Source organism: Salarias fasciatus, chromosome 15 (genome assembly GCF_902148845.1).
Source record: "Salarias fasciatus chromosome 15, fSalaFa1.1, whole genome shotgun sequence".
NCBI lineage: Eukaryota > Metazoa > Chordata > Actinopteri > Blenniiformes > Blenniidae > Salarias > Salarias fasciatus.
The window spans coordinates 4,283,942-4,307,731 of NC_043759.1; the positions used below are offsets into that span (position 1 = coordinate 4,283,942).

Below are 23,790 nucleotides of genomic sequence, written 5' to 3' on the forward strand. Positions count from 1 at the left end.
CCGCACACACAGGTGATTCAGCACCACCAGCAGTGGACAGCTCCGAAGAGGCATTCACGGTGGAGTGGGCCAATTGATGCACACGGTCAACATACGACTTGATAATGTTATATGACATAAGCTTGTACCACGGCACCGGTCCGGGGTGGAAATCACCTCATCCTGATCTCCAACCTTGATTTTCAGCATGTGAGCTCCCCAATACCGAGCCTGTAAACTGGAGCCAGGCACAGGCAGCAGGACCAACACTCCATCTCCGGGTGAGAACTCACCATTCTTGACACGTCTGTCAAACCACGTTTTCATCTTTACCTGCTCTCCCTCAAGATTCTGTTTGGCGATCTCACATGCCCAGTGCAGTCTGGACCGAAACAAGGACACAAACTCCAGGAGATTTTATTGCATTTCCTGTTTCAACCACTGGTTTTTGAGATGCTTCAGAGGACCCTGGACTGTATGCGTAAACACCAAATCATACGGATTAAAACCCAGGGACTCTTGAACCAATTCCTGAACTGCAAACTTTAGCATGTGGACCCCCTCATCCCATAGCAGGCAATACACTCAGAGACAAGACTTCAATAATAAATCCATGAGCTCCAGCGCGCCTTGGCTCTGGGGCCAGGAAGGGCTGGAATACACATGTTCGATGCTTCGCTGTTTCATGACTTGGGCAAAATAACCCGACATGAAATTGGTGCCACGGTTGGTTTGGACCACCTTAGGCAAACCAAACAGTAAAAAAAAACTTCATCAGCACCTCAACAGTAGAGGGAGCTGTAATTTTTTTTTGCAGGGAATCCAGTGGACGCACGCAACAGGAATTTATTCCCAGATTTTGTTAGTGAGAGAGGACCCATACAATCCACCAGGACCAATCAAACAACTCACTAACCACTGGGATCGGACACAGCGGAGCCGGTGGGATGGTCTGGTTTGGTTTTCCAATCATTTGACAGATTTGACGGTATGTGATATACTGCGTCACGTCAGATTTCAACCCAGGCCAGAAAAAATGCCTCAATGTGCATACGTTTTTCTAACTCCGAAAATGGATGGCCAGAAAATGGATAATCATGTGCGAAAGAGAACATCTGTGTATGATAAGGTACCGGCATGACAATCTGGGTTACCTGAAACCATTCCTCTGGAGCTGAAACATCATGTGGCATCCATTTAGGCATGAGAATGTTATCACTCAGAAAATAACCCGTTTGAGGGCCAAAAAAAAGTATAATTGGATTATAAAGTGATAAAGTTTTCAGGGCATGGCCTCACAGGAGCTTTATGAACTTCTCTGATGAATGCAACTGTTTCAGTGTTTCTTTTGGAGAGTTGGACGCATAGTAATTAAATGTCCAGGCTTCTCACAATAAAAACACATCACATCACCAGATTTTATCCCCACGACATCAGTCTGAATGTCAACAGCAATGATCAAAAAGCGATTCTTTCTCTCTGACAAATTTCACAAGTTTGACCGTACTGTTTCTTTAATTTGCAAAATTTCAGTCTACCAGCCTCTGGCAGAAGCTCACAGGCACGCAAAATTATGGACTCAACGTCATTTTTATGGAGGCTGTCATCGGCCGACAAAGATGCATCAGCCTCTTGGGATTTCCCCACCAAGACACACTGCAGCAGCAATGTCCACATCTCTCCAGGCCATTTTAAGGTGGTTGCCACTCTTTCAGATAACCTGAACTATTTTTCCACATCGTTCTTGGTGAATGGAGGGACCAAGTGGATATTCTTACTCAGGTCAAAGTCAGCTGGAGCATGAGGGTGAATGCCCAGTTCCAATTTGAGGAAGCGAATCCGTGTCCACTGTTCAAACTTCCTCGACTCCAGCTCTTTTTCCTGTGGAGACAACTTTTGGAACTCTGCCTCAAGCTCTTTCAGCTGAATTGCATCTTCTGCAGACATTGAAGCAGATCTTGAGCCCTTTGGTGAACTCTTTGAGGTAAAACCTCACGCTTCGCTACAGTCTCATCACCCCCGTGTGTCCTATGAGCCCCTGTACCTGTAAATTTTTCTGCTGTGAGATTAATGAAGTCTATTCTATTCTACTTGAAAATAGGATTAAACACCTAGAAGATGGCCATAATCTAAAGCACTGATAAATACGATTTTACGATGACAAACTTAATCAGCTTTTAAACAAAGTGAACTCACAAAAATCAGACACATACACGTTCATTAGAGAGAAAACAAAAGAGTACATGTGTTACTGTCCATGGTGCTGAAACAACATTGACACATGTTTATGAAACACACTGCCCCCCAACACAGACAGAGAGAGACAGAGAATGTAAATGTGGTACTGTCCATGGTTCTGAAAGATCTACAAACATTTCCTGCATACATTCTTTATACCTCACACACACACATTCACATATGTACGCAGGCACACGCGCACACAGTCTCATACAAACATACACACATTCACATGTTCATAGACAGAGAGAGAGAGAGTGTAAATGCAGTGCTGTCCATGGTGCAGAAACTTCTACAAACAATTTGTCAGAATATTGCGTCCCGCACGCTTGCACGTACAAAAACAAACATCGCGACACATTCACATGTTCATAAATAAAGAGGGAGTAAATGTGGAACTGTCCATGGTGCTGAAACAACATTTACGCTTCTTTAAAAAACACACTGCCCCCTCCACACACACACACACACACACACACACACACACACACACACACACACACACACACACACACACACACACACACACACACACAAACCTGGAGCGAAGCTTTCTGTCTAAACTGTACAGTTTCACTCACAAACTCTTGGAGGTACTTCCCACAAAAATCAGACCCATACTGGATTCACTTAGCGAGGTAAAGCTGCAGAGTCATCAATGCAATTTGTGTCTTCTTGTGGTGACTGAGAAGAGACAAATGATGACACTATGTGAACGGATGTTAGTTGTGATGTTTTGTACTGTTCACCCGTGATGGGCAAATGAGGCCTTCTGAACCGCTGCCGTAATTTTCTAAAGCCACTGGATGGCACTCTTGGTTCTAAATAGAGGCTGAAAGACTGATAGTGAAATGTGCTTTCAAACATTTCTTGAACAGACAGAACATGTAACGACTTCAGAAAATAAAGACAGTGGTTCGTGAGGCCTCATCTGCACGTCACTAGTATTCACCCATTCATACATCAGACTTAGACATAAAATTCTGACTTAAAGATGACAGTAAATGTGAGTTATCTTCTGATTAAGTGATGTGAACCCTGCTCTTTGAAGACAATAATTTGAAAGTAAAATCAACTATTAGAACATGTCTCCTTGTCTGTCTTGCTCTTTGTCGCCTTGCATCCTTCTCTCCCTCTGTCCATATGTCTCCCTCCCTCAGTCTGTGTCCCTCTGTCCATCTGTCTCTGTGTCCGTCTCTAATTAAATGTGATTAGATTAAATGAATAGAATTTATATACCTTTCCTATGGCATCGCAGACTATGCATCTGTTTGAAAATGCTGTTTTCTGCTCTCTGCAATAAATTTGCTTCTCCTTTTTCACAACATGTTGAAGGCAGAAGGGATACCATCATACGATGCATGACGGAGCTCCTCGAGGAGCCACTAGAGGAACGAATCAAATACTGCAAGGTATATTTAGAAAATTTGGATTATGTTTTCATCGTCACCATTATCACTTTGTCTTTTCCAACATAAACATGAAACCTCTATTGTTTGTGTGTCAGTGTGTTTGCTGAGAAGTCACACATGCTCTGAGGTGAAACATGTTCAACTTAAGCAAATTCCATAGTAAAGTTGATTTGGCAGTTGATGACAATTTTCCCAGATTTGCAAAACATTGGGAATATGAAATGTTTGAACAGCAAGTGTATAGGATTCTATTTAGTCACATGTCTTAATTTAAGTCTCATTGTTTGGTTACTGAGTAAGAATCTCAAGAGTTATTGAGGATTCTAAAAGTGTTAAAGCAGGACTGAAAACAAACTTCTGCATTTTTTTTCCAGACAATCTTGTTGGAAAAACAGATGATAGCCTCAGTGTACACCGATATATTAAAGCACAAACCTGGGTCAACCCAGACAAAGATGTGAAAAGTATTTCAATTTATTTATAAAAATAACACCATGTTAAAAATACAACACATTCAAAAATAAAAAAAGCGAAGCAGGTGGTAGCTAACATATGTAAATATAACAAATATTATCCCAAATAAATTAAAGAAAAATAATTTGATACTCCTGAAAATCAAGCATTTCCATATAAGTTTTTTCAGGAGATGCAAAGGTAGTCTTGAGTAAAATTTATAAGAAAAGAGTGAGTACACTTTAGAAATCTTCAGTAATATTTTCTTGAGTTTCTTAATGAAAAAAATATTTCTTGCTGTTAAATAAAGTTTACCTGAATGTAGTCCAACTAACATTTACTCACAATTTCCATGTGGAAGTTGTTACCCAGCTTTTTCTCAATAAACGGCACTCCAGATTGTTTTCAGTGTGGACTCTCAGCTTCTGAAAACTTCTACAAAGCCTCCTCTGTCTGAGAGCGACAGTGTGGTTTGGAAACAGCTAAAGACAGGAAGGAGTTGGCCCGGGTGGTGAAAACAGCAGAGGGGATTGTGGGGAGCCCTCTGCCACATCTGGACTCGATAAACCACAGGCGGGTTGGAAGGAGGGCTGGTGGTGGAGCTGCAGACCCCACCCACCCAGGTCATGAACTGCTTGAACCCCTTCCCTCTGGAAAGAGGTGGAGGAACATCAGAGCCCACAAACCGACTGAAGCACAGCTTCTTCCCCAGAGCGGTGAAATCAATCAAACCCCGCCCCCACCCGCCCCCCGGGTGATCCACTTTTGTTTGACGGAAGTGGGCCACAATCAAGCCATCACATCGCTGAAGGTAACCAAAAGTATCCCAAATGACCCAGCTCTCAGCCAGATGTGGGCCACTGCCCACACACCACATGGAGTCATGGCTCCTGGGTGTAAACGCTTCTACACTTTCCTGGCCACAATGCTACGTTTCATGAGGTGATCAAATATAATAGAACTGACTGAAATAAGAGACAGTTGGTGTTCAGATTCACCCTGAACTGGAACACATCCTATGACCTTGTTTGGCCTGAACGCCTAATGAGTCACAACTAAACCATTACCATGTTTCATGTCGAATATAAGCTGAGAACCAATCAGAACTGCTCTGAATTTGTGGCTATTTGCCATTAAATGACCTTCGGAGTGTGAAATGCTGGCATGTCAGAGGTCACATCTGGTTGAGACTCATCTGGGGTCTGAGATAGTAATGCTGCATCAGTGATGAAGAAACCTGCTGAAGAACTCAAGACTTTACCAAACTGTGGAACAACTGGTGACAGCAGAGGACTATCCTTTTCATTTCTTTGACAGCAACAAAATAAAAGGCAAAATAGAACAATTGAAACCAGTTCAGAGGAGTGGACTGAAAGAAATGTGAATCTAAGGTGAAGCAAGAACAGTTCACGCTGAAACTGTTGAACACTGGATCAACTTGAAGGGAAAGAGGTGGAGCAACGAAAACTTCAAAAACATCAAGCTCATCTTGTTCCTCTTCTCGTGGCCCTTTAAGAAATCAGACGTTCACATTTTGACACTGTAAAGCAGCAGTGTAATGAACAGGCCTTTCAGTCGAGGTAATGTCACAGAGCTCCACACTGAGCGCCGCTCTCAGCCACCCAGCACTTTCAGATACACTCTGCACTTCTCGGAGGCTACTTTGTACATCAAAAAATCATTTGCACAGTGATTTTCATGTTGAAATTCGTGATTGAAAACTTTTAACTGTCCGGCGGTCCGGTCGGGCTGCATCACCTCCGGTAGGGCTGAACGATATGGGCAAAATTTCATATCTCGATATCCATGTTAGATATCTCGATATCGATAGGATATATTACAATGAATTCAGTGAAAGTTAAGCATTTTTCAGAAAAATAAAAACATCATAATACAGGGCATGAAATTCGTCACAATTTTAACAGGCCCTCCAAGTTTTTTCAGCAGGTCCTCAGAAAATTTTAACAGTTCCTCACAAGTTTTAACAGGTCCTCCATTTTCAATTTCGTAAAGTGCTGATCACAAACAGGATCCAACAATATTTTTTAAATTAAACTGTTGTATTTTGTTGTACTTGTTTCGTTCTGTTTATATCTATTTGCTGCTCTGTGTCTGGGATGGTAGATCTTCTTATGCTGTATAGCCCACCCTAAGTTGCAGATTCATAAAATAATTTTTATTAATTTTGTTGCAGGTATGCATGTTGCTAATTGCTGATTGAAGCATCCCAGCTTTGACAAGTTCCTTTGGTGGTGGTGGCTCATTAACCCCAGAATCCAAACCAGCACAGATCACATTTCATATAATGTAGCTGCACCCAATTGAAACAAAGTATTTTAGCTAAGATCCTGCTGATGGCTGTGAATGTTAGTGTAGATTCTGATTCTATTCAGTTCTTAATCTGACCAGGTGTTGCCTGTGTATCAGACCCTGGAGGACCTCTCTCACTGATGTTCATTGATGCTCTGTATTTGCGCCCATGCCTGCAGCTGTGACGGCCTCATTCAGGGGTGGAGAACTGTAGTATCGCAGTAAATCATTAACTGTTTCGGCAGATTTGCATATTTACAGTTACTACTGTTTACACCCATTGCTGTCATCGTGTTCTGAAGTATTAGTAGTTTGTAGTTCACAGCAGCGCCTGAACCAAGCAGTACCTCCTTCAATCCAGCAGAGGGCGCATTGTGGTTGTTAGATGCAGAGTGCAGCATGAAGCACAGAGAAGAAGAATGTAAAAATGGAATCCCAGAGTAACGAGGTGTGTTGGTTCTGATTGATTCATTAAAAGAGAAGCAACGCAATTTTATGGTAAAAAAAGCCAACAGGCGGTAAGGACCTGCTTATATGGCGCCTAAACCGGCGGAGATTCCATCTCAATTGGTCCCCGCCGCCATTTTATAGGGAATTTCGCGCCCTGATAATACAAAAGGATGTAAAAAAAAAAAAAAAAAAAAAGCAGTTTTTTTGATGAGAACTCACTGCCACTACCACCAAATTCGTTTGTGCAGATTCTGCAGCCGCCCTCTCTTCAGCACTCATGTTGTTTTGCTTTCTCCGCTGCGTAGCACATGTGAGTGTGGTCTCCGTCTCCCTCCTGCCCCTCCCTCTGATGTTTCTCATTGGCTGCCATCAGCTGTCAACCAGTAAACGAGGTTTGTGGTTGGCTGGCCTGACTTGTGCATGGGCAAGCTGACATGCAGGGCAAGCAGGGGAAATCTTGATATCGTCGATTTTGACAAACTAATGTCCTGAATGTTCATATCCCGATATCGATATGATAACGATATATCGTTCAGCCCTATTAAATAGCTAAAGAGGGCTTATCTGATCCCCAGCTGGAATGAAGTCCGACCAGTCGCTCGTTGTGATAATATTGTTAGCCTCTCACTCCTCTCAGCCTGCCAGCTGTCTTCATTGTTTTGAAAACAACCCTATCGGTCTTTTGCAGACACGTGATCAAACCGGTGACACGCCCCCCCATGCCATTTTGGAGGGATGGTACACAAAAACAACAGAGCAGTGAGCGCATCACAGTGATTTCATTACCTTCTTTTTGGCATTTTCCCATATGGAGAAGAATAAGAACAACGAGAGGAAACAAACTCATGAAGGAGGCCAGGGACCGGTGTGTGGCTAAACTGTCCACAATTAAAAACATCGATCCATATGACCTGAAAACCAGAGACTGAAGCTCCGAGACCGCATCGCTGCCTCCGAATTCGGCGCCGGACATCACAAACTGCCTGGTTTACGGTGTCAGCGCCTACACATGTGAGCAGTTCGGAAATTATAAATCTCTGGAAGCGCACGGACATTTGACGAATGGCTGGGTGCAGGATGTGTTCGCCTCTCGACCGAAGGGCTGGAACAACACAGTCGTGACTGGAAAGGTGAGCTCACCTGCCTGTCATCAGTCGTCCTGGATGGAGGACACGCTGGTTTTGTCTGATTTGCTTTACTAGTTTTAACTGAGGGTAATAAAAGACTCGTGTTATACATTATCGTGACAAAATGACCTCACATTCACAGCCCACGTGCAAGAAAAAAGTGGTCATTATCCAACATTGAAAACGTTGCTGTCTTCCAGCAGAGTGAACGTAATTAAAATGGTCTGTACACCAAAATTCAGTTATTTGTTACAAGCCTGACCAGTACATGTCCCTATGACATATTTCAAACAATTCAATGAGCTCTGCAATCTTCTCATATGGAACAAGAAAAGGCCCAGACTAGGAATACACAAGTTACAAAGAGCCGTGGACAGAGGGGGTTTGGGTTTGCCAAATTTGCTGTATTACTATTGTGCATTCTCTCTCAGACACTTGGCACACTGGTTTTTGCCACCTGAGAGAGCTCCCCCTTGGCTTCCCCTTGAAACTGCTGCGAGTTTACCGTTTAATCCTCTCAACTATTTATCTATTAACCCTGAACCTCAAAATAAATCGCACCCTGTTTTATCTCATATCAAAGAGGTTTGGGGGAGAATATGCAAAATTCTCAAATTTAACCCGCATCTTAATGGCCTGGCAGGAGTTTGGCATAACCCTAAACTTTGTATAGGTAAATCAGCATTTTTTTGGAAGTCATGGTTTTCAAAAGGTATATAAATATTGAGTGACTTATACAAAGATGGAACACTAAAATCCTTTGAGTTCCTAGCTGAGGAATTTAACCTGTCTTTTGGCGACATTTACAGCTAAGACACTTACTGGGGAAGGTGTTTGGCTCTCTTTCTTCTGCCCTTTGAATTTTGCCACACTACAGGAAGTTAAAAAAGTGTTTGGTCAGCTCCATGAAGCCTCAGCTTATTACAAAATGTTATTAAGTACATCTGACCCGAATGGGATTTCCCTCAAGACATCATGGGAAAAAGACCTGGGTCTCATAATAACACAGGAGGAATGGGATACAATTCTTAAAAATGTTAAAAAAAAAAAAAAAAAAAAGTCACGAGAATTAAGAACTAGGCTGGGACAGTTCAAAATTTTGCAAAAAATGTATTGGACACCCCACAGGCTTCACCGGGCGGGATTATCCGGGAGCCCTGCTTGTTGGAAATGCCAGCAAGACAGGTGCATGTACTCTGGGAGTGTCCAGAAATTCAGAAATTTTGGTCATCAGTTCATAATTTTATACAGAAAATAGGTCAGAATTATCATTCTGTGGTAGGCTCTATATTCTTGGGGACCCCTCAGTATTGAGTCATCTGCCTTCCCCTTTAGCACAATGGACACAAACAACCATCATGATGCGAAGAAAGTTATGAGTGAAGGATTGGAAAGGCCCTTCAGTGCCTTCCTTTGGCCTCTGGCACAGCTCTTTGGCCCAACTTGCAGCAGTAGAAAAGTTATCCTATAGATTATTGAATAAGGAAGACGATTTTCATAGTAAGTGGATCTGTTACTTTACATACATGAACTCAATGACACATCCAGCTCAGGAGAAGTATTATTAATATTCATCTAATTTACTTTTATTATTATTATTTACATTTCAGAGCAATTATAAGGGTGTTGTCTGGATGGGTGGTGTCCAAATTGTTTGACTTTGTTAAGGGTGATTATTTCAATTTTTATTATTATTATTATTATTAATGTTTTTTGTTGTAATTATATTTTTATTTACTCACTATTATCATTTTATTTTTTTCACCTGTCTTTGTCAATTAATGTGGATCATGCAGACATATCGTTTCTGTTTTTTCTTTGTGTGTGTGTGTGTGTGTGTGTGTGTGTGTGTTTGTTTTTTTGTTTTGTTTTTGTTTTCTTTTTTTCTACAGTTTCTTTGTTTTTGGTGGTGTTGCAACACTTTGCTACAATATGATGTACAATTGAACTGCAATTTTTATCTTTTTCTTTATATTGAAAATGAATAAAATCCAAGTCATAAAAAAAAGAAAACCTTGCTGTCAGACTCAAAACCCGCCTGTTTCAATCTGCCTGTCACCCGTAGCTTTTCTCTTTTCGCTGTTACGTTGTATGTTGTTTTATTTGTAATGTGTTTTTAACCTTGTGTAAAGTGTCCTTGAGTGTTCTGAAAGGCGCTGTGAAATTAAATGTATTATTATTATTATTATTATTATTATTATTATTATTATCATACATCACTCAAGTATGAAGCAGTTATAAATGAATGCTTATAGCAGGCATCCCTTTGTCTAACCACAGACAGAAACCTGTCACCCTGTCCTTGTTTTGTAAAACAGAAACAGTGGTAATGTTGGCGGTAATTAAATTAAATTAAATTAACTGTGTTGTCTCCAGGTCTTGCACTCCCACCGTCTGAAGGATCCACCACTGAAGGCCTGGGCCGTCACGGAGCCATCAGGAGCCAGATCATCTGGTCACTGCACATGTATGACTGGAACAGCAGAGACGTGCACACATGTTGCAGCTATGTTGTTTAAGCTGGAGGCGGTTGTCAGATGCAGAGAGACAACAACTGTGACTGCTCTCTAAAAAGAAATGTCGAGACTCAACAAAAAAAAAATCAACGCAACAGTTTGCATTAGTCTTTTTAAGTTATGGCAACCTCAGAAATTACATTGAACCAACAAACTATATTACTTTGAGTGAATTCATTTTTTGTCATCAGTCAAAGATCATTTTAAGTACTGCTTACTTAATAAATGCAAGAATTTTAAGTTGATAACTCAAATAAATTGGCTGCCCACTTTTAAGTTGTTAAAATGGCCAGTTTCTGTTGCCTTAATGTTGTGAGTATTTGGGAATACGATGCTGTCATGGGCACTGTGGACTGATTCTGCACAGACAGTATCAGGCTTTTAATAAGCCCAGAGGCAAATGGGAACTGCTCTGTTGAACTGTGTATGTTTTATAGTAGTAGCAGGAGCAGATTAAATGCTCAATACTTCTCATTCCAGCTTTGACACAAAAAGTAACTAAACTATTTAGATTAAGTGAACAATAAGAACACAACCAAACACAACTACCAAACACTATTAACATCAGAACATCGAAATAAATAATGAAATCATTGTTTAAATCTGGAATATCTCATCCCAAACTCCCATGATGCATTGTGGCACTACCATCATCATTGTTAAATTCTTCAAAGAGCCTGTTTCCTTTATGCTGTGACCAACTCTCACCATGCCGACGTGGTGTCCTTACCCTACTAAAAATGAATTTTAGTCACCATGAAATGTTGCTTGTATCGAGGTTTTTCATCCTGCTAACCCGCCGTCCAACTGGTCCAGGCATGGTGTGTGGCGAGAGGGAACTTAAAATTGTGAAGTCAACGTTGACAAAATCAAATTATCAAGCCAAGTTTGTTAAGTTATAACAACTTGAATTTTGTTTTAAACCCATCAACAATTAATTTTGAGTTCAAACTGCAAGCAAAATTAAGTTGATGTAATTAAGAACATAACAACTTTTTCATAACTTGAAAAAAAAATACGTTTGGAACTTAGAAAGTTTATCAAAATCAACTAATCACAATTTTTTACTTGGATCCATGTATTAAATCAAGTGGTGTTAGAAGCCTCTGAGTTACTTTTTAGAGTGTGGACAACCTGCATACTGGCTGATACCAAGCAGCTTCAGAAAAGTGGGACCAGAAGTGGGACACAAAATTGACTTCAGCACTGAAAATGCAAATGCAAAAAACAAACAAACAAACAAACAAACAAAAGTTAGCCACATTTACCACAACACATTATGTGACAATGACATGCTTCATGGATGTTAACTGCCATACATGTTGAAGCCCTCTGAGGCAACTGTTGTTGTGATACTGGGCTATACAAAAATAAATTGAATTGAATTGAATTGAACATGTAGTTCTCACTGTTGTGTTTTTATTTATCATTGTGTTGCTGCTGTTGAGTGTGTGAAAAACATTACATTCCAGAAAAAGGAAAATGAGGAGCACAGCTAATTATCAAGTTACTTATGTGCTAACGAAAAGCAATAACTCAAAAAGACTCCAAGTGTCAGTGACAAGCTTTATTATTGTTTGTCAGATACAAAAACGTGCTTCCACAAATATGAAAAACAGTCTGTGTGGCGTCCTGACTTGTGTGTGTGTGTGTGTGTGTGTGTCATCTTCTGTGATCAGCTGACTGTCTTCCTCAGCATCAGGTGTCTTGTCCTCATTCTGTTGATTTTGTCCAGGCTCCGACGTCCCCTCCTCGGTCTCCAGCTCTCCAGTCTCTGCATCCTGGCGGACTCCCGTCTCTGGTGCTTGCGGTGACACTTTCTTTAGCTGCTCCCTCCCGCCTCCCTCCGTAAAGTTGAAATTTAAGATGAAGAAATAAAATAAACAGATTTAGTATGAAGTGATTCTCCACTGCCCTCCTCTGCTGACTGTGTTTCACAAGTGAAGTTGGCTCGCAGCTGGGTGAAGCTAGTTCGCAGCTGCGCTAACCATTAGCGGCTAACGTAACTTCAATCTGAGACAAACCACATTTTCAGTAACATTGCTTATAAACAAATAAACTCGCTTACTTGCCTTTATAAAAATGTCGAGAGCAAACAACCATGTTGGCAGATATGGAGTGGAAAGTGATGCTCTTTCATGTCACTGCTGCGACCTGGTCTGACGCCTCTTCATCATTTCCTCAGTCTGCTGCCCGTAATTTCTTTTCCACGTGGGAAACTGGAAAAAACAGAGATTGCCTTCTGTCCTGCTCCCATTCCCTCGATGCGACTTATTATGGCAGCCTATCACGCAACACGATCTTCCCATTTCTGAGAAATAATGCCGCACTCAAACACGTGAATCACAGAGTGAGACGACGCCTGCAAAATGGCTTTTCAATCCCACAATGCAACAGAGTGACGTCACCACATATGTATCTTTTTTGTTGAGTTGAATGTAGTGAGAGACATGAAAATAAGAAAATGAAAAATATACAAAACAGAATTTTGCCTTTTTTCAAACGGTCTGTTTATTTCTGGAAACAAGATTGTAAAACAACACAAATAAAATTCACACACATTTACAAGGTTTGTGTGTTTCACATGACAACTTCTTCAAAACTGTGCTTCAGACCTTGCACTCTCACAGCACTGCTTTTGTGCATTTGCCACACGTAAACTTTTTGCAGTGAACATATTTACAGGGTGTGTGTTTGACATGACACACCTTCTTTAAAACGGTGCTTGGTCTGAGCAGACCTGGCACTCCCCTGGCACTTCTTTTTTACATTTTACACTACTAAACTTGTAGCAATGGAGACACTGGGCAGGAGCGGGGTTCTTTTTGCACCGGTGCTGGACTTTGCACTTCCTCCTTTTGCCGCGTTCATCTTGTGAGGCGGCCTGTTTGCGAAGAGTTTTTTCCTTTGCAATCTTCTTTGCCGTCACATGGGACTCAGCCAACTCTCTGGCAAGCCACATCAGGAAACCTGACTGCCTTTCCTTCTGCCCTGTGCAGGCTTGGTGCAGCACATGGGCGTTCAGGGCTGCCATGTCAACCATGTTATAGAACAAAGAGATTGGCCATCTTCATGTTCCTGCCCTTACGCTGTATGCCCGCACCGTCTGATCCATGGCATCGACACCGCATTTGGTTGAATTTTACTGGGCGATGGTGCTTGGCTTTCTTTTGTTGTTTCTGTTGTTTGTACACTGTCAGGGTGGCATCAGTTGTTGAAAACACCTGGGTGCTGAAGTCATTGCTGTTCATCCCTCGAGCCGAAGGGGGGGATTTCTCTGCGAATCTCATTGAGTTATCTGTTGTTACCATTCTGCCTTTGTCCAGAAACGGCTCCATCAGCTTCATCTTCTCCCACTCTCACTCCCTTGGCATGGCCAGGGTCTTTCCCAAGACGAAATGTTGCAAACATTTAGTCCTCAGGTCACATGCCACCCAGAGCTTTATCCCAAACTTGTCTGGTTTTGTTGCAATGTACTGCAAGAAACAGCAGCGAGCCTTTGTTGGGAACAGCTGTTCTTCTACGTTGTTCTTCTGCATATGATGAAATAAAGTTTGCAACAAAGGAACAAAGGAATCTCCAAACATTGGAGATTATGGAAGACCTGTCAGTTTCAACTGGGTCGCAGTCAGTCCCTGGGAGTTACATCACAATTTGTGATGACTTAAAAAAAAAAAATCATTGGCCCTCATTTATCAAATGATCTTTCAAACGGGTGTATATCTGAGCGGTGAGCTCATCGTACGACGGGGCTTGCGCGGCATTACAGAAACTTCCGTACCTCGCCGATCTCAGCGTTTGAATGATCGGGTGTTTATAAATGTGGCGACTGAATCTGATTGTCATTAACATGTTACGCCCTGAAATATTCATAGTTCCGAAGTCGCGCCCACTGAGGTCAAACGGAGGTCAAAAGGAGAGATTTTGGCGAAAAAAGAAACTTTTGGGAGCTGGAAATGGATCCTCTAAGGTCTGAGGTGGAGGTAAATCAGGAGGACCTCTTTGAAAGAATAAAAACTGAAATACAGGGAAAAACGCTGCCTGGAGGAAGCTCGCGGCAGCGGTGAGTCACTTGGCCACCAGATAAAATCACATTGCTCGGCACTGAGGACTGCTGCTGCAGAGCTCAAGACCTGAAAGTTCCATGAGAGACTTTGTGCGCCTGTCACAGGACGGTGGACAGTCTGCTTCACCCAGGGCCCTTGTAAACGAGAATTCATCGTGGATCGATTTGTATGCTGTCCATGTATACTCGTGCATTTAACACGATTGTTTTCAATCAGAATGAAAAAAACACCCATTGTGAAACAGAATTCACTCACTAATGGGACATTTGTTCCCCACAAGCATAGTAAAACCTGTACACACACACACACACACACACACACACACACACACACACACACACACACACACACTGTTAACACACTGTTAAATCAGGATTTTTCCTTCTTGACAGACTTTATCAGCTTTTAATTAAAGTGAACTCACAAAAACCAGAAAGTAGTTTTAAACTTTCAACAAACTTTCCTGAAATTCACCACATTCTTGTCTATACATTTTCCCCACATTGTAATGACTGCATGACATCTCATCACATCACCAGTCCACAGTTCACAGCAAGCCCAGGAAAGTTGCAAACATATCAGATAGGCCACAAGGTGAACCATGAAAAAGTGGCTAGAAAATGATTTTCGTTCCCATGTCTGGGATGAGAGATGCATTTTTGTTTAGAAAAAACCCTGACAGACTTTACATTAAAAGTTCTCCACAATACATGCTGCAGTTTTTTGTCAGAAGCCACATTTGAATAAAATGAAAATTCTTTGGTGCTAAATTCACTTGTTTTATTCATCAACATCCACTTTAGCAACACAAGATCTCTCACAAATTGACATTCATACATTCACACTTTTAGTCATCCAGGTCACTGTTAACCCCCATCTTCAGTGTGCCGTCCTCTGCCAATGGGTGAGGCTGCAAACATAACACCTTTCAGACAATGTCTCATCATTGCTGCTTGGGAGTTTGACCTTTTGCAGTGTTGGTGTCGAGCATCACGTGTTGGAGGCATTGATAGTTCTGGCAAAGCTGATGATGCCATGCAGAACGCTCTGTATCTTGCATCGTTCACATTTTCAGCAGATGACAGGCCATACAGGTGGCACACATATTTGCAAAGTACTTCAAAGATGAACTGGTCCAGGTTAAAACTTCTACCTAGATTTGAAAATGCAGTGAGGTATCCTGCTTTCTCACAAGCTACAGAAAACTTCTCTTTTTCCCCTCGCCATGAAAAGCACCAGTACAGTCACAGCCTGAGAAGGTATGAGTCCCAATAAGTGCTGAACACAAACTCTGTCATGATCATCCTGCCCCCAGCCGGTCCTTCCCAGGATGAAGCTCTCTCCCCCCCGCTCCCCTCCGGACCCTCCCCGGCGCTCCGGGAAGTTTCCTGTGGAGCGTCTTGGAAGCGCACACGGCTGCGGGGCACATCGCGGTGAACCACCGTCCACCCCTCACTTTCCTCCCACATCACCGACGCCGAATTGGCAGGAATAAAAAAATAAATAAGGCTGGCAAAATAAAGAAAACGAAAAAGAAAGTACTGAATGAGAAATAGGAAATAATCCTTAAATGCATGCTTTTACTCGCGACGTTTCGACTGGAGTCTGTCTTCTTCAGGCATAAACGCAGAAAACAAAAAAACAATTCAGATGAATAAAGTGCACAATTCGGCCTCACAGAAAATAGAGGTTCTGGTCTCTCCAAAGGGTAAAGACAGAATCAAACAAAGCTATCGTTTGGCGCAGTGTCTGAATGTTTCCCATCGTGTTGCCGAAAAATTCTGTCTTTGTTCTTTTTTCTCAGATATCAGGTGCACATAGCAAATTTTTGATGACTTTTTAAAAGTTTTCGTTGTGTTTTCATCCTCTGAGCTGCTGGAAGATCGCAGCCTGGTCGCAGCCATCTTGAATATTTTGTGCTCTCCTATTGGACCAGCAGGTGACACATGACTCAAACCGCAGACTGTGGCTCATTTTGCATCTTTCAAGGAGGTTATGGTTTCAGCACACACGTATGAATATACTAAAAGTATAGTACAAAAAGATTAATAACGTGGTTCACACACTAATAAATGATTAATACTAACCGTGTGACTGTAACGACCAAACAGAGGGACACAAGCAGTGGTGCACCACTCAGTATGGCTTGGGGTATTGTTAGGTCCAGTGGGAACTGCTTCCTGTGGGGGCGGAAACGTCGAAGAGCAGTTCGATATTGCTCCACTCTTCTCTCAAGGGACTCTATTTGGAGCTTCATGATATGGTTCTCTCATGTTGAGGTGTGGAAGGCCACACAGCGCTCGTGATTCCAACGTCAGCTATAGTCACGTCATTTATCTCCTTTGTGGGCGGCGAGTCCTGAATAACGCGGGCATCGAGGTGCATTATTCAACAGTTGCTGTTGAGCCCGTTACTCTCTGGTTCTCGCTGTCTTTGACTTGATGACAGGAAGCGTTTGAAAATTCACCATCAAGTGACTGATGAGGACTTTGGACTGGGATTAAATAAGTTTTCTTCTTCCCACTCCTTTTTCAGCAGAATAAAAAAAAAAAAGGGGGGGGGTTAATGTTGCGGTTTTATCTTTCTATTGAAATCACTGGAATTATTGATTGTTTTAAGCAAGTTTCTTGAATTACGAATATTGTTGTTTTAGTTAAAATCGTTGAAATTTCATGACATGGTGGATTTTAATATTCTGCAAATTATGTATAAAGTACAAAGAACACTTCAGCCATAGATATTCAGAGCAGATTTAAAAAAAGAGAAAGTAACTACAACTTGAAGGAACAGGGATCTTCACCAAACCTAAATGTTGAACCACAGTGAGGGAACGTTGCAGTTCAGTACAAGGAGTCCAGTTATGGAACAATCCAGATCTAGAATCAGAAGAATGTAACTCACACACCACATTCACTATGTTTTAGATCCGAGTCACCATCAAAACACAAAGAAGCACAAAGAGGATCTGATATGAAGCAGCAGTGTGAAGAGCCAGAGAGGCTGCAGGCCGCTCACTCTGCTGCTGTCTGGGAGTTGTCTGCTGGTTCTCCTCTGGGGTTTCTGTTGTTTGCTGCTGGTTTTCAATGTTGACAGAATATGATGACATGAGATGAAGGAGCAGAGAAGATTAGTTCATTCTTCTTTCTGCTCACTTTCATTTAAGCTACTGAAAACTGTTCAGTATTGACTGAGCTCAGAGAGAAATGGATTACAGATCACATGAAAAGACTGATAACGAGGAATTTCCTGACAGACTTCAGTTTACAAACTGATTTTATATTTTCAGCCAACATCAGTTCTTTAGAGCCCACAAGGTGATGAGATTGACTAGAAAGAGGAATGTCTCAAACAGGGAGGAGGAAGAGGAGGAGGAGGAGGAGGAGGAGGAGGAGGACACACAGCGATTAATCTTTGTCACATCCTGAGGAACCCTGGTTCGATGCTGGACTCTCACAGCTCTTCACACTGTACCACTGACACTCGGAGCTTCTGCTAGGTCCTCTGGATGAAGCTCTGCTCTCAGTCGTCCTCAGAGTCATCCTTATAGTCGTCCTCAGAGTAATCCTGATCGTCATCCTCATCGTCGTACTCGAAGACTCCCTCGTACCTGCAGAGAGATGAGAGGAGATGATCAGAGTCTGTGAAGCAGTGAGGACTTCAGTCCTGTTCAGAGCAGCAGTCAGCAGCTCAGAGCTCATGAAGGACCACCACTGTCAGACCAACACAACAAGCCTGTGGCTCCTCTGATTGGCTGACTGTGTGTCCTCTGCTGTCCAATCCTGAAGCTGCTCAGCGTTCTCCTCTCACAGCCTCACTGAGAGTCAAACACTGGATCTTTGTTCTCACACTGACTGTGTTTAGTCCAAACCTGCTGAGAGCAGCATGGACTCACTCCAACCATCTACTGACCTCAGAGTCTGCAGGCTGCAGTCTGGACTCTGCTGAAGATCAACCAGCTGCTGCACATCTGGAGCCTGCAGCTGGTTGTCACGCAGGTCGAGCTCCTTCAGGTGGGAGGGGTTGGACTTCAGAGCTGAGGCCAGAGAAGAACAGCTGATCTTTGACAACCTGCAGTAAATCAACCTGAATAAAGAGAGAAAGCAGCAGAATCAGTGAGGAGGAACCGATCAGATGTATTGATGGAGAAATAATCAGCTCCACATTACTGAGTCCTGATCAATCAGCTGTTCTGTTGTTGTGGATCTTCATCACACACAACGTTCACACTCCTCCTCATGTCCACACACATCAGTCAGCTGCTGCTGAGCTCAGTCCACTCTCTCACTGCAGGATCAGAGTCTCAGATCACAGCTGCTGACAAACATTTCTCCTTCTATAACAGGAACAGACAGTCAACTTACCCCAGAGTCTGTTTCAAGAAATGAGCCAAAGCAATGGAGAAAAACCATTCCTCTTTAGATGGGACTAATCAGACTGGTCCTTGGTCTCCATTTCTTCTTCTTCAGAAGTTTGGAGCTCCGAGGAAGTGAAAGAAGAACTGGGGTTCTTCTTCTCTCTGATTTGTTTGTTTCAAAAGTAGTGAACTCGGGGCGTGCATCAAGAGAGCTCTACTACAGATCACCATTGGTGTAAGCCACCACAAGAAGATAAGGTAACTGAGTCCACAGGTAGAATGTGAAGAGTGATTAAAGATCAGTGTGATCATGCAAATGTGATAGCGATAGTGTTTCATGCAAATATGACCTCTGACCCCTCAGAGGGCCAGAAGCAGGTCAGAGAGGCCCTCAGTGCTCAGACAGTTGGTGGCCATCACAGAGCCCAGACCCGAGCCACTTCCCCAGGCAGACGCCCACGCGCCGGTCCAGCAAACCAATAAGACGACACCAGGGCGTACTGAACTGTCACGTCACTGTCTCTTAAAAGCGGGATCCTGGACTAATGAGAGCCCTGTATTGTGCCCTGTGCCTGGAGTGTGTGTGTGTGTGTGTGTGTGTGAACTGTGAGCCTCTGGTGAGTAACTTTTACTGAAGTTAGTCTGATAAATGGAGTAAAATGTGTTGCTTTTGTTAATGTTAATATGGATCAATGAGGCATTATTTCAATGAATGTGGTAGTTAAAAAAATGTTTTATACGACAGTGTTTTGTTTACAGCTGCCCTCATTCCGTGGTTTTTTAGTGAGTGGCGGTAAAAAAAAAAAAGATAAAAGAGGGAAAGAAATGTTCATCCATTTTGCTTCATGTTGAAGCTATAGTGTGTAACTTTAAAACGTCTATGAATGTCCTCTTTAGCCAAGCCACTGCTAGTGGAGATGACAAAATGCAGATCAAGCCGATCGGCTCCTCTAACATGTCGCGGGATTTTTCAATATATATAATTCTTGCTATGCGTGTCGACCGGCGACATTCCCGCGCTGGTGTGCAGGAAATTACGCATTTTACGTCACAAGAAGGGAGGGGGAGGACGGGGAGGGTCTCATAGCAACAGGCCGAGCTCAGGCAGAATGAGGAAGCGGCATGGCAGTTAATCCAAAGAAACGGCCGAGAAAGAGTCCTGAAGTGGATCCTACCACCAAAAAAAAAAAGCCTGGACGGTCGGCAGGATTGCTGGCGAAGGAAAGTGACAGACAGAGAAGGCAAATGAGGATGTGTATTGGCGTGGCTTTTCCTCGGTGGAGAGCACTGAAAGCAGAAAAAGAAAACCATAATAACCTCTTCGGAAGAGTCCATCTTTTTTTCAAAAACTGTCCTTATTCACAGAGAATAAAAACCGTTTCCAGCAGTGATTCGTGCTGTAGAAACGCAGCGGCAGCCGTGGCAGTGGTTGAGGGGAGAGAAGGGGGGGGGACACCTGGGCGTCCGTCATATGGAAGCGCCGGCTTTATTGTTGTAAGAATTCCACTAGAGGGCGACCGAAGTTACGCACTATAGCTTTAAAACTGAGAAATGTGATCAGTTCATTGAATTTACAGTAAAAAGTGGTTAAGAAGCTGTGTTACAAGGTATATGTATAGGAATGTGTGTTTATATGTATCTGTTTAAATGTAAGAGTATATTTTGTTTATGAAAACAACACAGTGACCCTGTTTTTGACCTTTGCGGGCCGGCTCTTTTTCTTTGTCTTTTTCTTGTCTTCTTTTGTTTTCATTCCCTTCCTATGTATGGATTCCTGTGCTGATCTGCAAGACTACTTCTTCTAGTAGGGATTCTTCCGGTGTCTGTAAAGGTAACACGGGACCTCAGCGGTTGTGGCGGGCCAACCCAAGCAGAAAAAAACACAGAGACTGATTAATTTAACAAAATAAGGGACTGATTTATTGATTGTGGTTGATATCTTTTGTCTGGAGACCTGAAAAGCTAAAATTGTTTTGTTATAATTTATTTTTGTACAACTGTTTTTTTTTTTTTTTTGTTGTTCAATACAAGCTATTTATATATTTATTTTTGACACGTGTGAGATTCTTCATTCAGTCACTCATTGCAATTTGTCGACGCTCCCTTTCTCCTGTAGCGACCCGGACTTCTGAATACTGTTCCACAAGGTAATTGAAGCACTGATGGAATACATATCTGTTTCTCCCAGTCTTTAACCATTAACAGTTAGAGCTGAGGCAGGTTACACATATCGCACCTGTAGCTGCAGGTGGGACCGAGAAGCCGTTGCAGTGGACTGTGAGGTAGCACCAGGTGTCAGTGTTTACACAGAGCTGGGAGCAGAGCTGATGCTTGGTTCAGGCTCTGATACAGTGGGCTGAGGTTTGACTCACTGATTGTATTTCAGTGATGTCTTTTTTTCCACAGTGTCAACATTTGTCATGTCCCGGAATCCAAAGTTTTTAAATCTTGCATCCAAGTAGATGCTAACACCAAGACTGTAAAATGTTTCAATTCCTGTAAAAATGGTGTTGGCACTATGCTGACAACACAGCACGAGCTTGTTACCCTGGGCATCAAGAGTTGCAGTTGACCGCAGAAGAAGTGTCACCAGAAGGATCTCTTTTGTAATAGACACATTTTTCAGCTGATACCTCCCTCAGAACTTCTTCAGACGGTCTCAAGGCATCCAGTGTGAGACCAACCAAGGACCAACCTTCCTCGGTCAAGCAAAGTGAGCTTCTTTCCAAAAAGACAAAGAGCAGTAGTCACGGCGTCCTTCTTTTCAAGCACTCTTTAGAACATGTAGAACACAGAGTTCCACCTTATTTCAACAGACTGAATGAGCTTGTGCTCTGGAAATATCTGTTGCTTTTGGATTTCCCTGAGCTTCTCCATTGCATTTGTGCTGTGATGGAAAAATGCTACTATAGCACTGTGCCTCTGCTGGATGTCTAAAAGCTCAGGGATGGCCTCAAATTAGTGTTTGACAACGAGATTTGTTGTGTGTGCGAAACACGGGTAATGTGCCCACCCTGCTTTGAGCACTGCAGCCACCAAATTGGCACCACTGTCTGTTATCACTGCCTGGATTTTGACAGTTATATCTATTTATCTGCAATTCTTTTTTAGCTCAGCGCAAATATTGTCTGCAGTGTGCTTCCCAGAAAAGGCACAGGTTTCAAGCACATATGCTTGCATTTCCCAGTTGTCGTCAATAACATGAAATGTCACAGTTAAATAAGGCTCTGTTGCTCCAGATGTCCACATGTCAGTTGTTAATACTACACTGTTGGCAGAATCCAGACATTTCAGACATTTCTTATATTCTTAAAGACATTTCTTCGTACAATCACTGATATACATTAACTTACATATTGTGGTTTTGATTCTTTTCTGTTTTGAACATTAACAGTTTGGGGTTTTTTTATATTAATGTTGTTGAAGTCTGAATTCTCAGTTTTCACCTCTTCTCTACAGAACTCCAAATCCTTCAACATCTGTTTCCGAATCTTTTCTAACTTTGGTTTTAAATGTCAGCTGAAATGAGGAGTGAGTTCTTCTCCATTGGTTGGGCTCATTTTTTGAAACTGAAATCACATTTTCAAAACTCTAAGATCTTTTGGCTCAGCAGTCTCACAGTTCAGCTCGATGCTATAGTTCACTTTCTGAAGCTCATCTCTCTCCCAGAACTGTTCACTCATGTTTCAAAGCAACATTTCTTTCCCATATAAACAGTCAAGCATCTCCAAAATGTAAAGATCCTTCTCAACAGCATTGGCTCATTTTTCCAAACAGACCAGACGTTCTCAGTTCTCTTGGTTCTCTTGTCAAAAACAGCCTGGACAGTTCAGCAGAACCACATGGTTCACCTGTCAAAGACCAGACCTCTTCAGAACAGTTCACTCAGGTGGAAAAACTACATTTGTTTCTCAAACAAATGATCAAAGTCTTCAAAAAGCTTCGTCTCTTTGTCATCGTGAGTCATTGACAGTCAGAATGTAGAGATGTTTTGTCTTTAAGTCAGAGGAACATTGAAATATCCCTCATCTACCTTTCAGTCTGAGCCCAGTCCTTCATTCACAATCATTACTGTGAAAGTTTTTTGTTTTTCACAGGAAGAAGAACCTTCAATTTATGACTCACACTTTGCTCTCATACTTCCAAGGAAATAATTATTTAATTTACACACAAAGTAACTTCATCCATCAGAGTTCAACATACTGTAATACACACACAAAGGAACAAAGAAATGAACAAAAACTGTATTAAGCCCACAGTGCTGTAAATCAGTGGCGATTGCTCTCAGACTGCAAGGGAAGCTCAACTTCCCCTAAAATGTCAAAAAATAAGTGGTCCAATATTTACTGTTGTGTGTACATTTCATTGACTAAATATGGGCTACAACACGTTCATCTTTTGTTTAGCATCAGCTACTTATCTCAGGTAATTGACTCGGATTTTTTCTCACTCCTCCTCGCAGCGGCACGGCACTTTAAACAGCTGGACGCTGAGCGTCCATGTGGAAGCGAGAGTGGGTTGTTCCGCTGCAGTGAAACTGGACGCTCATTGGATAAAATGCTGGGCTGGTCCCGCCCATCGGACTACGGAGCTTCAAAGGGGTCTATGGGCAGTGGGCTGGCCTGGACGCTGAGCTTCTGCGTGCTGATTGGATGATCTGTCTGAAGCTTGATTGAAAGCGAAATGAGCAAATCAGTGATCTTAAAGTAAAAAAAAATGCACCAAAGTGCTTCTGAAGTTTTTCATTCTGTTGTTCTGAGTTGATCCGGAGGCTTTACTGATCCTCGGAGACTCACCCTCGTTCTCAACCCTCAATCTTAAAAATGCACGCTCCCGCGAGTCAAGTCTTGTCCCAACTCTCAAATATTTTGAGAAAAAGGACGA

At 42.4% G+C, this 23,790-nt stretch overlaps 1 protein-coding gene across 1 annotated transcript in view; it reads right to left on the reverse strand.

Moving 5' to 3' along the window:
- Positions 1-14,956: 14,956 nt before the first annotated feature.
- LOC115402057 (NACHT, LRR and PYD domains-containing protein 12-like) overlaps positions 14,957-23,790 on the reverse strand; it is a gene marked incomplete at its 5' end in the record, with an annotated part of 82,893 nt that continues 74,059 nt past the window's right edge. Inside the window, 2 exons of the mRNA XM_030110483.1 lie at positions 14,957-18,159; positions 18,462-18,635. Coding sequence (XP_029966343.1) covers positions 18,072-18,159; positions 18,462-18,635 — 262 coding nt within the window. The remainder of the gene's footprint in view (positions 18,160-18,461; positions 18,636-23,790) is intronic.